Source organism: Rhizopus delemar, genomic scaffold, assembly GCF_000149305.1.
Source record: "Rhizopus delemar RA 99-880 supercont3.2 genomic scaffold, whole genome shotgun sequence".
In the NCBI taxonomy this organism is placed as follows: domain Eukaryota; kingdom Fungi; phylum Mucoromycota; class Mucoromycetes; order Mucorales; family Rhizopodaceae; genus Rhizopus; species Rhizopus delemar.
In genome coordinates, this window is record NW_027137828.1 from 3834038 (window position 1) to 3846590 (window position 12553).

Below are 12553 nucleotides of genomic sequence, written 5' to 3' on the forward strand. Positions count from 1 at the left end.
GCAAATGGAGTAGAGGGGGGGGGGAAAGAAAGAGAGAAAAAAAAAAAAGAAAGGTGCCTATGTGACTATTTATAAAGTACTTTTTGACAACCAGACGAGTAAAAAAATGATGAGAGCTATTAAACAAAGACTGAATAAACTAAAAACAAGATTTAAATAAGCAAATAAACCAGGTTGTTTAAAATACAAAAGTGCACCTATCCACCAACAAGGAAAAAAGAGAAAACCGAATAGAAAGAGGCCTGCCTGAAGGTGGACATGCTCCTTTTGTCGTCTGAACGTCGTCTTGCCCACCTGTCCCTCCAGGTCGACATAGACCGCCGAAAAGCGTTGTGGGATAGGTCCCGAAAAGAGAATCGGTCCATGCGAGGATTGTGTGGAGATCGTTGGCGGATGTTGAAAGATCCCGTCACTCGCATCCTCCAACCAAAAGAAGGACCTGCTGTTTTTCTTTTGTCGAACAGAATAATACTCTTGAAAGACGTCCATCAAACTCTTTCTTTTCCTTTTCGATTTCGTAAATAGTTTATCCTCTTGAATGGCAGGTGGGAATGTCTTTCTCTTCTGTCGATTTCTCCATGAACTTCTTTTATGAATCGTATGGTTTTGTCTGGCAATGACCGATATACTCGACCATCTTCTATTACAATTTTGTTGCATGTTTTTTTTTTGGAAAAAGAGAAAAAGGGAAATCAAAATATAAAAGAGCATTAAATTTACATGATCGGCAATCAAGGTGTAACCTTAAAGTACGTGTTTATTTATAGTTAAACGAGTGTATAGTCATGATGGTTCTTTCTATAAAGTTTAGACGTCTTTGACTGAATCTTATTTTTTATGTTGACAAAGTATCGATTATGCCTTAGTGAATAAAATACCATCATCACCAGACAGCCCAAGAGTAGCCATGAAAGACACTGTGTATAATCTTGCATTGTGGTTTGACCCGTGGACGATGTCTCTAACTCACCGCTACTGCTTTCTTCTTCAAAGGATGTTGTGGCTGGTGTTGTTGCTTTCATGTTAAAGAACTCATTGGATGCAATACTGTTTGCTAATGTCGTGTGTCCTGCACCCGTCATATGAATCGTATCCCACCAAAGATAACTATTGACTTGATCTTTACACTGACCCTGACACGCTTCCCAGTAGGCGTCATCTACATTATCAATATGGGCAGAGGATGGATCGCCCAAGAGATCGCTAAACATCAAATACGTATTGTAAAACTCAATCTGTTCGGTCTCTTTCCATTCTTCCACTTTTTCCTCCAGGTCCACATTGAATTTCATAATCTTCTCTTTCAATCGAAGTTCTTCATGCATCTTTGCATACGGTGAAAAATCCAATGCGGGTACACCCAAGATCAAGATACGGGCTTCAGGGTCCTTGTTACGAATGAATGTCTATCGAGCGGTTAATGATCAAGCGCTTCTTTCAATTCCTAGACTTTACCACTTGATCTCTTATACACTGAATCCACTGCTCATTTTTATCATCATTTTTTGTTTCAAGCATATCCGTCACACCTAAAAAGATGGCATAGATATTGCCTTGTTGTATGTTGGATAGTGATTGTCCCACTTGCTTCTCCAGCCAATTTTCTCGGGTCTTTGACGGACAGATGCTTGAGCCCGATTGAGCAAAAGAAACAAGGGATGTATTCCACTGTTTGGAAAGTATCTGACTCCAAAGGGGTCCATTCGTTCTTTTTGATTCAATGTGGATATCTATTGAATGTTGGCTTTTTTTTTTTTTTAATCATTCAAATAGCCTTGTATTTACCAGAGTATGAGTCACCGTAGACGATTAAAGAAGACATTTTATTATTAGTAGAATAAAGAAGGATATAAAAAAAAAACAAGAGAAATGTGCCTCTTTTTATTTATTTTACTTTCCGAAAAAATCAGACCACACTCTCGCTTATAAATAGAACCTCTTTAGACACTTGCTTGTTTATTCTTGGACATACAGCACATTCTATATACAATTGAAATCAGCCCCTAGCTATTCTGAAATTGTCTTTATCCTGTTTCAATTGAGTTATTATCGCTGCTTACTTGAAATAAAAACACCTCTCTGTCCTGATAATAACAAAAAAATATCATACAACATTTTTTTTTTTTGGCTTAAATTTAATCTACAAATAGCAACTCCCAATTAAAGAGGATTTTCTAATTTCTTTTTCATTATCCTACTTTAACTTTATCATTCGTTTTATTTTCATTCTCTTTTTCTTTTCTCTATAAATCATTGAATTAACTTGCTCGAGTGTAGATCATTAAAGTTGAGTTTCTTTTTTAATATAAATGACTCGAATGAGCCTCATGGAAAATGTTTGGCTTTTTAATGTGGCTTCTTGTCCTACTTGCCTGTTTTATACATCGAAATGGTTCCTATGTCAGCCTCCTTCAGGTGTTTGATCAAGTCTATTATTTATTATTCGTTTATCTATCATGTATAAAAAGGGTATAAGCTAAACAAAATTAATAGTAAAATTTAATAAAATCTTGAGCCATCATTATTTGGAAATTCTTGATAATAATGTGCTTGATCCATGGTTGTCGGCCAAGGTTGACTTGAAGAAGAAGAAGCAGCTGATTGCATTGTGTTGTATGATGTGGTAGGTAAAATATGAGATGAGGATGAGGGTGTGTCTTGAAATGGAATCGATGAAAAGAGCGAATAATCCATCAAGGTAGGCGTATAAACAAAATCTGAAAAATGAATGTCTTCAGAATAGGTTACAGACGGCAAATAATCTGTAAAAACTGGATGTTGTCGTATTGGTGTGGTGGGAGGAATAAATGATAAAGAAGGTGGTTGTTGAGAAGGAAGGGTGGGTAAGAGCGGAGCTGAATTATCTAATTGGGTATGTAACGTGTCCTTGATATGATTGACAAGAGAAAGCACATGCTTATGATGTCGTACAGGGGAAGACATCAATACACTAGCCATCTTTTCCAAGTTCTCTTTGGCCACCTTTCTTTCATTATCCTCAGGCTGTGATAGGATGTTGCTGTAAACTGCTGTGATCATCATCAGGCTCTCTAGTGAAAAATGACACCAATCTTGCTTCAGTTGAACCCAGCAATCAAGTAATTCGATCATTATATTGGCAGCCTTAAGACAGGTCTCTCTTGACAAAACTTCAATCGTCGACGATTGCTCATCCGGACATTTGTTAAAGAACAAATCATACAATTGACAAAGTGAAAAGTTGTATTCAAAATTGAGCTTGATACACCCTTGCTCTCTAAACGAGAATGTGTCCCATTTCCGTTTGTTGACATCTCCAGGCTCGTATTTAAAGTAAGAGGGCAGTTGAGCATACCACGCATTCAGTTCTCTATCAATCGCTGAAATGTGACTCAACAGTGGCTTCTCTTCTGCTGTCTTGTGAACAATGTCATAAAAGATGCAAGTGATTTTGAAACGATGAATGATAAACTCCACTCGATATTTCTTTTCACCCGTCTCATGATCCATCAGGCTCGGCCATCGAACGGTTGTCATGGCCTTTGTAGGAAGTGAAAAGGGCCGATCTGAATGAATGGTACCCAAGGTCTCAAGAAAGTAGAGTGCCCAAAAGTAGCGGCGGTTTCTTTCTTGATCATGTACATCTTTGCTTTTGCTTTCCGTATTCATCTTCAAATCCAAACACATCCTTATGGCTAACCCTAAGTAAATATAGGCCTCTGATTCTACATCGCGCTTGTTTTCACTTGGGATACCAATCGCATAGATATACATGATCAACAAACTATGCATTGTGTCCACACTCGTCTCTGTAAACCTTTCCTTGGCTAACGCCTTGGCCTTGATAAAAAACGGTTCACTCACCTCATTTGGATCTCGACCGGGAAACAAGCTGTGGAAGATAGCAGCGTGTCTAGCTGTCCATGCAAAAACCGCATTCGCCAATAGAGAATCCAGTGTGCCGTTCTGATACCGTGTGACGATTGAGTGAGCTGGGTCTGGACAGGGTAAGCAAAGAAAACATTTGTCATAAATTTCAATCATTTCATCTAATGTCTCTTTTGACAGCTTATTGTGATTCATCTTGCCCCTGTGTTGGACAGGCTGGTTAGGCTCCCAACTGCTGTAAAGAGGAAATGTCTTGAGTCGTGATTTCCACAATGGCTTCTTTTTTAAAACAGTCACTGTGTCTGTGGAGGAGGAGGATTGTGAGGAAGCAGAATCTATTGTGTTATCATGCATTTCGAAATGTGATATGCCTGATGACAAAACGTCATACAAGTTTTGCAGTGAAATAATGTTGGTATCAATTCTCAAGCCTTGAGGGGTCAGTGATAGTGTCCATTGTGAATTTGTCTGTGGAGATGATAGTGATCCTTGCATGTTTTTCTGACATGGTAGTGATGCTTTATGCTTCTGCTCTTGCTGTTGAAGCTTTTCGTCCGCTTCTTGATTCATTTTGACTTGATTTGCTACATATTGTGTGTTGTTGCATACTTCTTTTATATCTGACTCAATGGATTGTACTCGATTTTGAAGGGACTGTACTGTTTCGTTGATTTTTAATAGGTTAAACAAATCGATTTGTGTAGCTGATCCATCATATGAACACTCAACTAAATACATGTATATTAACTTTCTTTGTTCTCACACAATATATATATATACCTTTTGCTTGCTGACATCGAGCACATTGAGGATGAGCAAAATCACACTTGACTGATTTAAGATAAATAAATGTTGAGCTCTGTCTTCATTTTTTTTTATTGCATAGTTTCTTTTATTTGTTTTACAAATCCTACCTTTTTTTGATCTATTTAGAAAAGTTACTAATGCATGAAATCTCTCTCTTTTTTTATTGCTATTACCTGCATCTTTCACAAGCCATTGTCATTCTAATCTTCTTTGAAGCAGTACTATTACATCCTTGTTTTGACGACATTATAAATAAAGTAAAATGAAGAAAAAAAGTGGAGAAAAGAGACAAAAAAGAGACTGAGTCTTAAAAAAACTCCACATTTTAGAAATAGCAAGTATTTTCACTTTGAATTCAGACGATATTATTAATCAAAAGTAGGAATATTTTTAAACATAAAATGCGCTTTTATGCCTAGAACATTATAAATAGTACTTTTATAGTAACTATTATACCTCAGTTGTCGTTAAGAAGATGCGTTCAGGCATATGCTGGCAATACTGGTATTCGCGCCACTTTTTAATCTTGATGATTGACTGATGTTACTATTTTGTTTGTTTGTGTAACAACAGTTGGGTTTCTGTGATGATTATCGAATACATACGTTTTAAAAGAAAGATCGCAAAATGACTGTTTGAATACTATCGAATCATTGGATACAAGCTCTGATTGATGTGTTTTGGTCTAGCCTTCAATAGGTTATTTACTATCTTGACCAAAGACAAAGAATCATATTGTCAAGCACGCGTTTCTTTATATTTAGGTCGCCAAAGGATTCTAAAACAAATAATCAATATCGTAGTCAACAGTGGCTCTAGATATAATGAAAATAGGAAAAAGAACAAAAAGTGCAAAAAGAACGCTACAAGTTTGAACAATGTTAAAAAGAGAAAATAAATGATATACTTTATTTTGCAGTCAAATAATCTTTGTTCGCAAACCATGTGTCATAATTTGGAACATAGACATAAACACTTCTAAGGACTTAACAAGCACAAGTATTTCTACATATCATGAATATAAAAAAATTTTCAATATCAATTAAACTATTTATTTACTTTGATTAAATATAGTTATTATACATTTAACGATTATATGAACCACACAAGAAGCCTTGAGACAAAGCATACTGATTGTTTAACTATTTCTTCCAAGCTCTAAATAAATCCAAAGCAGAGATTGAGTAGCAGCATGCAGATTCTTTATCTTTGGGAATGTAATATATAATAATGGTTTCTAGAAAACAAAAAATTAGAAAAAAGGAATCCTATCTATCCTTCCTACTTATATATTCATTATTTTTGCGGAAAATCATAAGCAGTGCTGTGGACTCGGTGAGTTTATCTACAATCAGTTGCAGTTAAGAGCATATCTACAAGATTTGGCCTATTACGTTTTTTTAGGCTTTAACAAATTAAAATACACATTTAGGTACCTTTAATTGCTGACTTGACAAATGAAAGTGTTAAGACCAACTGCATCTATATAAATACGTAAAGTTTGCAAGTGAAATAATAAAAAAAAAAGCGAAATCAGTAGAGCTGATGAAAAGATGTGTTGAATCTCTCAACTTGTAAGCTAATATAACACGTTATGGAACAATGGAATTGCCTTGTCAAAAAACAGGTATAATACTGGGCTCAAAGCAATGCCATTCCTCAGTATCCAAGGAACTAAAAGATCCTTTCTAACATAGTCTATTTGAACAATCTTTTGGTATGTATTACCAAATTGTAGAGTTCAATGTTTTAAAGATCTTTTTTTAGCGATCTTTCCTCTTCTTCTTTATTCCTTGACCAGTCCTAACTAAAAATATGTTATGTTTTAATAATCCTCGACATAAGGTTCTTTTTGTATAGGGTGCAAGCATGTTTTGCTCTCAGATTATTCTGAATTTAAAGAAGGCTCTTTTCTAAAATGAGCAGTCTCAAAAAGCAAGGAACTCTTTTTTTCTTTCTTTTTTTATCTCAAAATGTCAACCTTATTAAAGAATGTCATTCCAAAGACAGGACAAACAGTCAGCCGTTTAGGATTTGGAAGTTATCGGGTAAACCAAGCGAAACATGCTGAAGCGCTTACTGCAGCATTGGAACAAGGGATTAATATCATTGATACAGCCAATAATTTTGAGCGAGGTAACTGCTTTACAATAAGAACAATACATAATAAACCTTGTGTATATGCAGGTGAAGCTGAAAAATTGATTGGTAACACTCTCAGTCATATGGAAAAGGAAGGCAAATTATCAAGAAAGGTTTGTGTGTATAGATATAAAAATGAATGATATTTATACAGTATAATATAGGATGTTACCTTAATAACTAAATCAGGCTATCTTTCAGCACAAGACATTCAATCTTTCGATCCTAGTGACTATGTTCAATTAAATGAAAAGAGTTATCATTCCATTAGCCCAAAAGTGATTGAAAAACAAATTGGAACTTCTCTTGAAAGATTAAAGACAAATAAATTAGATATCTTCATGATCAATTCACCTGAACGTATGTTGATGGCAAAGAATAAGGTACATGTTATACACCGTAGAAATGCAAAGCAAACAAATTAAGCAACCATTAGAGGTATACCTCAAATCAACTGTATAAAGATTTGGCGGAAAGTTTCCGTTATTTAGATGGCCTTGTTCATACAGGAACTATTGGTGGATACGGCCTTTGTTCTAATACAATGTCATTCCCCGCTGCTGCAGACCATGTTGCATTAGATCAAGTCATTCAATCTTGTGCTTGTCCTGATCATTTTGTGGCTATTGAAGTTCCTTTCAATTTGTTTGAACGGGAAGCCGTTATAGCAGACTCAAGCCAAGTACCTACCGTAGCTGATATAGCAAAGAAACATGACGTCTATGTCATGACTAACCGGCCTTTAAACGCTATTGCTAATGGACAAATTCGTGTCTTGGTAAACCATGTCCTTGGAGCCAATGGAAAAGGACTGTGTAAGCGTCTTTTTTATATTTATTTTTATAAACTAACATCTTCATTAGCTGAACAAGAAATTATAAACAACATGAGTCAATCATTTGAAGCAGTAACACAATTAGAAGCAGATTTGATGTCAGAACGTAAAGATTTGAACGTGTATTAAAATAGAGCGCGTATCTCACATGTATATGTATATTTAGTACCTTTAGAGGAGGAATCACTTACAGCAAAATTTGTATGGGGACAAGTGCTGTCAGAAAATCTAGCGAGATTAGCCCAAAATCATTTTGCTACAAGACATTATTTATTAAATCAAGTGCTACCTGCTGTAAAAAAGGATATTGAATCACTTGAGTCATATGCAAAGGAATTAGATGAAGAATTACCGCGCTATCAACAATGGGCAACTAAATACAAACAAGTAAATATATATAAAAAATATCTTGTATATATGTCTAATATTATTATCCTGTAGAGCATTGATCATTTAACGAATGATATTATTGATTATGCTTATATTGATACCCTACGTAAAAACAGTGAACTTGATCGAATCTTGAGTGCGCTCTGTCCTACTTTAAATACAAAAGAGAATCATCATTCACCTCTGACAGTGAAAATGTTGAGGTTTCTTCTATCTCATGAAGAGGTAGGCACCGTATTTACTGGTATGAGAGATCCTTTGTATGTCAAAGATGCCATGTTTGCTGCAAAGCAAGAATTAGTGGACGAAGAGGATTTGCAAGATGTCTGGCGTTGTCCCATTGCTTAATTTGAACCTTAATGTCACATAAAGAGATAGAGTAAAGCGTATAACTTTAAAGCTTCGTAAATTGTTTTATATACTTTATAAATGTTTCAATAATTTGCACGTTTTTATAAAAAAAATTCCAAAGGCTTGTTATCTTATTTCATACATCAATGAAATTTCATGCAATTTAAGAATAAGGTCATTTGTCCAACATTAAACAGAGCATAAAAGATGTATTATTCAACTCACTTTCTTAGTATTGAATGGGGTATAGATAACGTATTTCATCATAATGAAAGCGCCGTGTACACGTAAATCAATGGGACTGCTTTCGGAGCGAGTAAGTGCCAATAAGAAGCTGCGTATGTATTTTTATGTACACGTATAACTCTGCCCTCTTTTTCTTTTTTTTTCCTTTCATAAACCATGAGTCTTTTTCCTACTGCTCAAAGAAACAACTACCTTGTAGAATTTAATGCTGGAAAGTGCATTAGAGAAGGTTCAATGTTGAAGCCTGATACAAGAAAGGGGTAAATAACAAAAAAAAAATACATGCTTTTTTTTTTTTTTTTTGCTTTATTGATTCTTTTTGTTATTAGTGTCATTTACTTGGAACAAGTAACTTAAAATAGATAAAAACTCCTTGTTGCTTATAGCTTTTTTTTTTTCTCGAAATGTAGGGCGATGATCAATTATTACATTTTTATTGGAAAGAAAGAAAGCATAACGTAGAACCTGAAGATGTAATTACTCCAACAAAAGTTATGCGTATAAAGATACTAATATAAGATTAGGACTTTATTATCTTTCCTGAAGAAGCAGAACTTGTTCGAGTTGAACAATGTACAACAGGTCGCGTTTATGTCCTCAAGTTCAAGTCATCCAGCCAAAAGCAATTCTATTGGATGCAAAGCAAGAATGACGAAAAGGATAGTGAAATCGTACGTAAAGTAAACCAGACTATCAATGATCCTTCAAGCGCATCAGATGAGTTTGAAAGTAGCGCTCAATCTGATTTCATGCAAATCTTGAGTGGTGGTGGTGGACAAGGTGATATGAATATGAGCCAAGAAAACTTATTGCAATTTATTCAAAATGCAAGTGGATTAAGGTAAATACATATTGTATATAAAAATATGTAATGTTTATACTTTTATAGTTCTCTTTCTTCTTCTTTACCTCAACAACGTATCCTTGCCTCTTCTAAATGGGAGCAATTAAAATCCAAATTGGATGAACTTTCAGTAGAAGACCATGCTTCATTAGATGTAGGTGACGCTTTGAATACAGAGGCAGTCAATAACATCCTGGGCGATGATGATATTCGTAATTCACTTTTCCCCTTTGTGAGTGCAACCAGCTCAAAAAGAACACCCGAAGAAGTTCATCAATTGGTAGAGAATCAACAATTTCAAAATAGACTGCAAGTGATTCATAAAGCTATTCAGCAAGACAGTATAGATAATATACTAGAAGAGTTGCATGCCGAGAAAAGTAAATAATAATAATAATAATACATGTATTCCTTCTGTATTGAAATTCACTCAAATATTGTATTTATAGACTTGAAGTCATTTTTGAAGGCTGTTGAAGAACAAGCAAAAGAAAAGAATGAGGATGCCATGGACGAAGATTTATAAAATAAAATTGCGTTTTTCTTTATACATTATATTATACACGGCGATGATGTCGTTGTTGTTGATTGACTTCTTCAAAACTTTTAACTCTCCTTGATCTGTATTGACGAATTCTTTCATATTTGTAAATCAAGTTGCCAATATCTTTTGCTACAACAAATAGACAACCACCGAGTAGATTACGATGGAATGTCTCGGGAAAATAACGTCGTATCCAGTGTGATTTGTAAAGTAATCCTCCTACTAAGCTACTGAACGTGGGCCATAATAGGGCACCAATCAGTGATAGCCCAATGCTTCCCCCTCGACCTTGAATCATGTCTAATTCAAGATGTCTTTCTCTATCTGATATATTATTCTCTTCAGTTGCGGATGAACTTCTTCTGTTGTTAGATGAACGATCATTGTTATTGATAGGTTCTTGCAACGAAAGTGTTCTTGTCAAATATCGCTGAGTTAAAGAATATACATTCCTATAAAACACACTTTGAAAGGGGCATAAGAATTCTATTCTCTGTATGAATGATTGTACTTTACCAAATCCAAGGTATCACTCCAAATGTCAATGCGGCAGGTGATATATGCCATCGAAAGCAATCCATTTGAAGTCGATAATGTGTCGCTCTCAAGAACGAGGCTGCGGCAATAGGCAAAATGACATCTCCCCACTTTGTCTTGGTAGATATCAATGCGACAGGTATTAGTGGTAATCCAATCCATGTTCTCCATGTCCAGCTGTTGGGATTTCCAATCAATCGCTCTCCTTCTCTTTGTCCAAACATGATCATGATAGAATAAGCACCATAGGTGGTGCAGGTAATCACAATAGAACATCCTAATCCAAGTACTGTCACGTAAGGTGCTGTTGTTCTCACAAGTGAATCAACCAAAGTAAATAAAGCCAGCACGATACTATTGCGCTGTGCTAAATGATAGGATGCTGAGCATTGAGGACAACGCACCTGCGCATTTTTTTAGACTCTGTGTAAAAAGTTTAATGTGTTCAACTTACTGTTTTTGTAGGCGAGGCTTTTTGATTTTCTGCAATCCAGTCTAATAAACAAGATTGGTGTGCTTCTAAAGAACATTGACAAGGCTTCACCCATTTTCCTTGAGAATCAGAACTGTCGCCAAAGCAGATCCAACAACGTCGTTCTGAGGTCATGTGTGTCACGGGTGGTGGTCTTGAAGCTAGTATAGTTGAGGAGTCTGAAGAAGAAGAGTCTGAGCTAGTGCCGCTACTTTCACTATGCACTGAGCCTACTTCTTCTAATTCATGTTGTTGATGCTCCATGGGGTGAATAACTGTATCCATTAATTCTTGTTCGATGGGTCTTGTAGTTCTTGGGAATCTGAAGTGGGACATGGTGAAAAAGAAGATAGAGAATAAATGTTATGGTTGCGGAGTTATGAGTGTCAAGAAAACAGAGAGAGGTAAAAAGTGTGACGTAGTCACATTTTTTTTTTCTTTTTCTTTTATTTTTAGCGTATATTAAGTTTATATACGCGCGCGCTCTACTTGTTTCATTGTACATTAATATAAACTTACTTTTATTTTTAAAATTAATAAAAGAACAAGGTAAATCAATAGATTTTATTTGATCTACTATGCCATCTATATCAATCGTTATTTACAGTCTAAAAGAAAGAAAGAAAGAAAAAATTGAGAGAAAATTTGGGAAAGAGAAAAAAACACACATATACACACTATAAATTACACAACATCAAACACAAGTCATGTTTTTCTTGGTAAATCAAAAACAGAGAGCAAATTAATTTGGAATGTTAATAAAAATTACAGAAAGAATTAACACACACTATTACTCTACACCCTTCTTACTTTGGTCCTAACATGCAAGACAAAATACAAGATAAATTATATGCAGATGTAGAAGGAACATGTTCAGGTCGATATGGTTATGTAGTGACAGTTGTATCTGTATCAAGATTAGAAAAAGGAAAAGTTTTACCAGGATCAGGTTTAGCAGAATTCAAAGTCTCTTATCAAGCTATCCTGTTTAAGCCTTTTAAAGGAGAAGTACTAGACGGTTTAGTTACTACTGTAAATAAGGTAAAAAAGCAGAGACAGGTTTTAAAATTGGAATTGCGGATTATTAATATAAAGAAAAGATGGGATTCTTTGTTGATGTAGGGCCATTACAAGTATTTGTTTCAAGTCATGTAAAGAAAAAAAGAAGAATTTCTTTTTTTTTATATGGGGGACTGAAAAGACAATTTTTAATAATAGCTAATACCAAATGAATTCAAGTTTGATGTTAATGGTAATCCGCCATGTTATTCATCTGAAGACCAAGTAAATTATAAGAACAAAAAAGAAAGGCAGTCAACGCTAAAACAGGGTTTATAATAATAGGTGATACAAAAAGATGTCCGCGTTAGATTGAAATTGGTTGGAACGCGTGTAGATGCAACTGAAATTGTAAGTTACGAGAATTAAGCAAGTGACATACAATTGACTTTCTTGTGTATAGTTTGCTATTGGTACAATTAAAGAAGATTATTTAGGCGTCATTACTGGGCAATAAAA

At 35.1% G+C, this 12553-nt stretch overlaps 6 protein-coding genes across 6 annotated transcripts; 3 read left to right on the forward strand and 3 right to left on the reverse strand.

The window, feature by feature from the left end:
- Positions 1 to 767: 767 nt before the first annotated feature.
- Positions 768 to 1822, reverse strand: RO3G_03737 (uncharacterized protein; the record flags this gene model as incomplete). The annotated part of the gene is made up of 3 exons (XM_067658327.1): positions 768 to 1406; positions 1456 to 1730; positions 1786 to 1822. 3 exons carry the CDS (start codon positions 1820 to 1822, stop codon positions 768 to 770), a joined length of 951 nt encoding a protein of 316 aa, XP_067514428.1.
- Positions 1823 to 2499: 677 nt separating this feature from the next.
- On the reverse strand, positions 2500 to 4362 carry RO3G_03738 (uncharacterized protein; the record flags this gene model as incomplete). Its single annotated transcript, XM_067658328.1, has 1 exon — positions 2500 to 4362. The coding sequence occupies one exon, from the start codon at positions 4360 to 4362 to the stop codon at positions 2500 to 2502; it is 1863 nt and encodes a 620-aa protein (XP_067514429.1).
- A 2285-nt stretch (positions 4363 to 6647) lies between these two features.
- On the forward strand, positions 6648 to 8389 carry RO3G_03739 (uncharacterized protein; the record flags this gene model as incomplete). The annotated part of the gene is made up of 6 exons (XM_067658329.1): positions 6648 to 6929; positions 6981 to 7199; positions 7253 to 7631; positions 7680 to 7757; positions 7818 to 8038; positions 8093 to 8389. 6 exons carry the CDS (start codon positions 6648 to 6650, stop codon positions 8387 to 8389), a joined length of 1476 nt encoding a protein of 491 aa, XP_067514430.1.
- A 405-nt stretch (positions 8390 to 8794) lies between these two features.
- RO3G_03740 (uncharacterized protein) lies at positions 8795 to 10008 on the forward strand (the record flags this gene model as incomplete). Its single annotated transcript, XM_067658330.1, has 5 exons — positions 8795 to 8898; positions 8968 to 8986; positions 9163 to 9479; positions 9528 to 9862; positions 9932 to 10008. 5 exons carry the CDS (start codon positions 8795 to 8797, stop codon positions 10006 to 10008), a joined length of 852 nt encoding a protein of 283 aa, XP_067514431.1.
- A 530-nt stretch (positions 10009 to 10538) lies between these two features.
- On the reverse strand, positions 10539 to 11371 carry RO3G_03741 (uncharacterized protein; the record flags this gene model as incomplete). The annotated part of the gene is made up of 2 exons (XM_067658331.1): positions 10539 to 10925; positions 11018 to 11371. 2 exons carry the CDS (start codon positions 11369 to 11371, stop codon positions 10539 to 10541), a joined length of 741 nt encoding a protein of 246 aa, XP_067514432.1.
- A 486-nt stretch (positions 11372 to 11857) lies between these two features.
- On the forward strand, positions 11858 to 12551 carry RO3G_03742 (uncharacterized protein; the record flags this gene model as incomplete). The annotated part of the gene is made up of 4 exons (XM_067658332.1): positions 11858 to 12076; positions 12254 to 12319; positions 12380 to 12445; positions 12498 to 12551. The coding sequence occupies 4 exons, from the start codon at positions 11858 to 11860 to the stop codon at positions 12549 to 12551; spliced, it is 405 nt and encodes a 134-aa protein (XP_067514433.1).
- Positions 12552 to 12553: the final 2 nt, after the last annotated feature.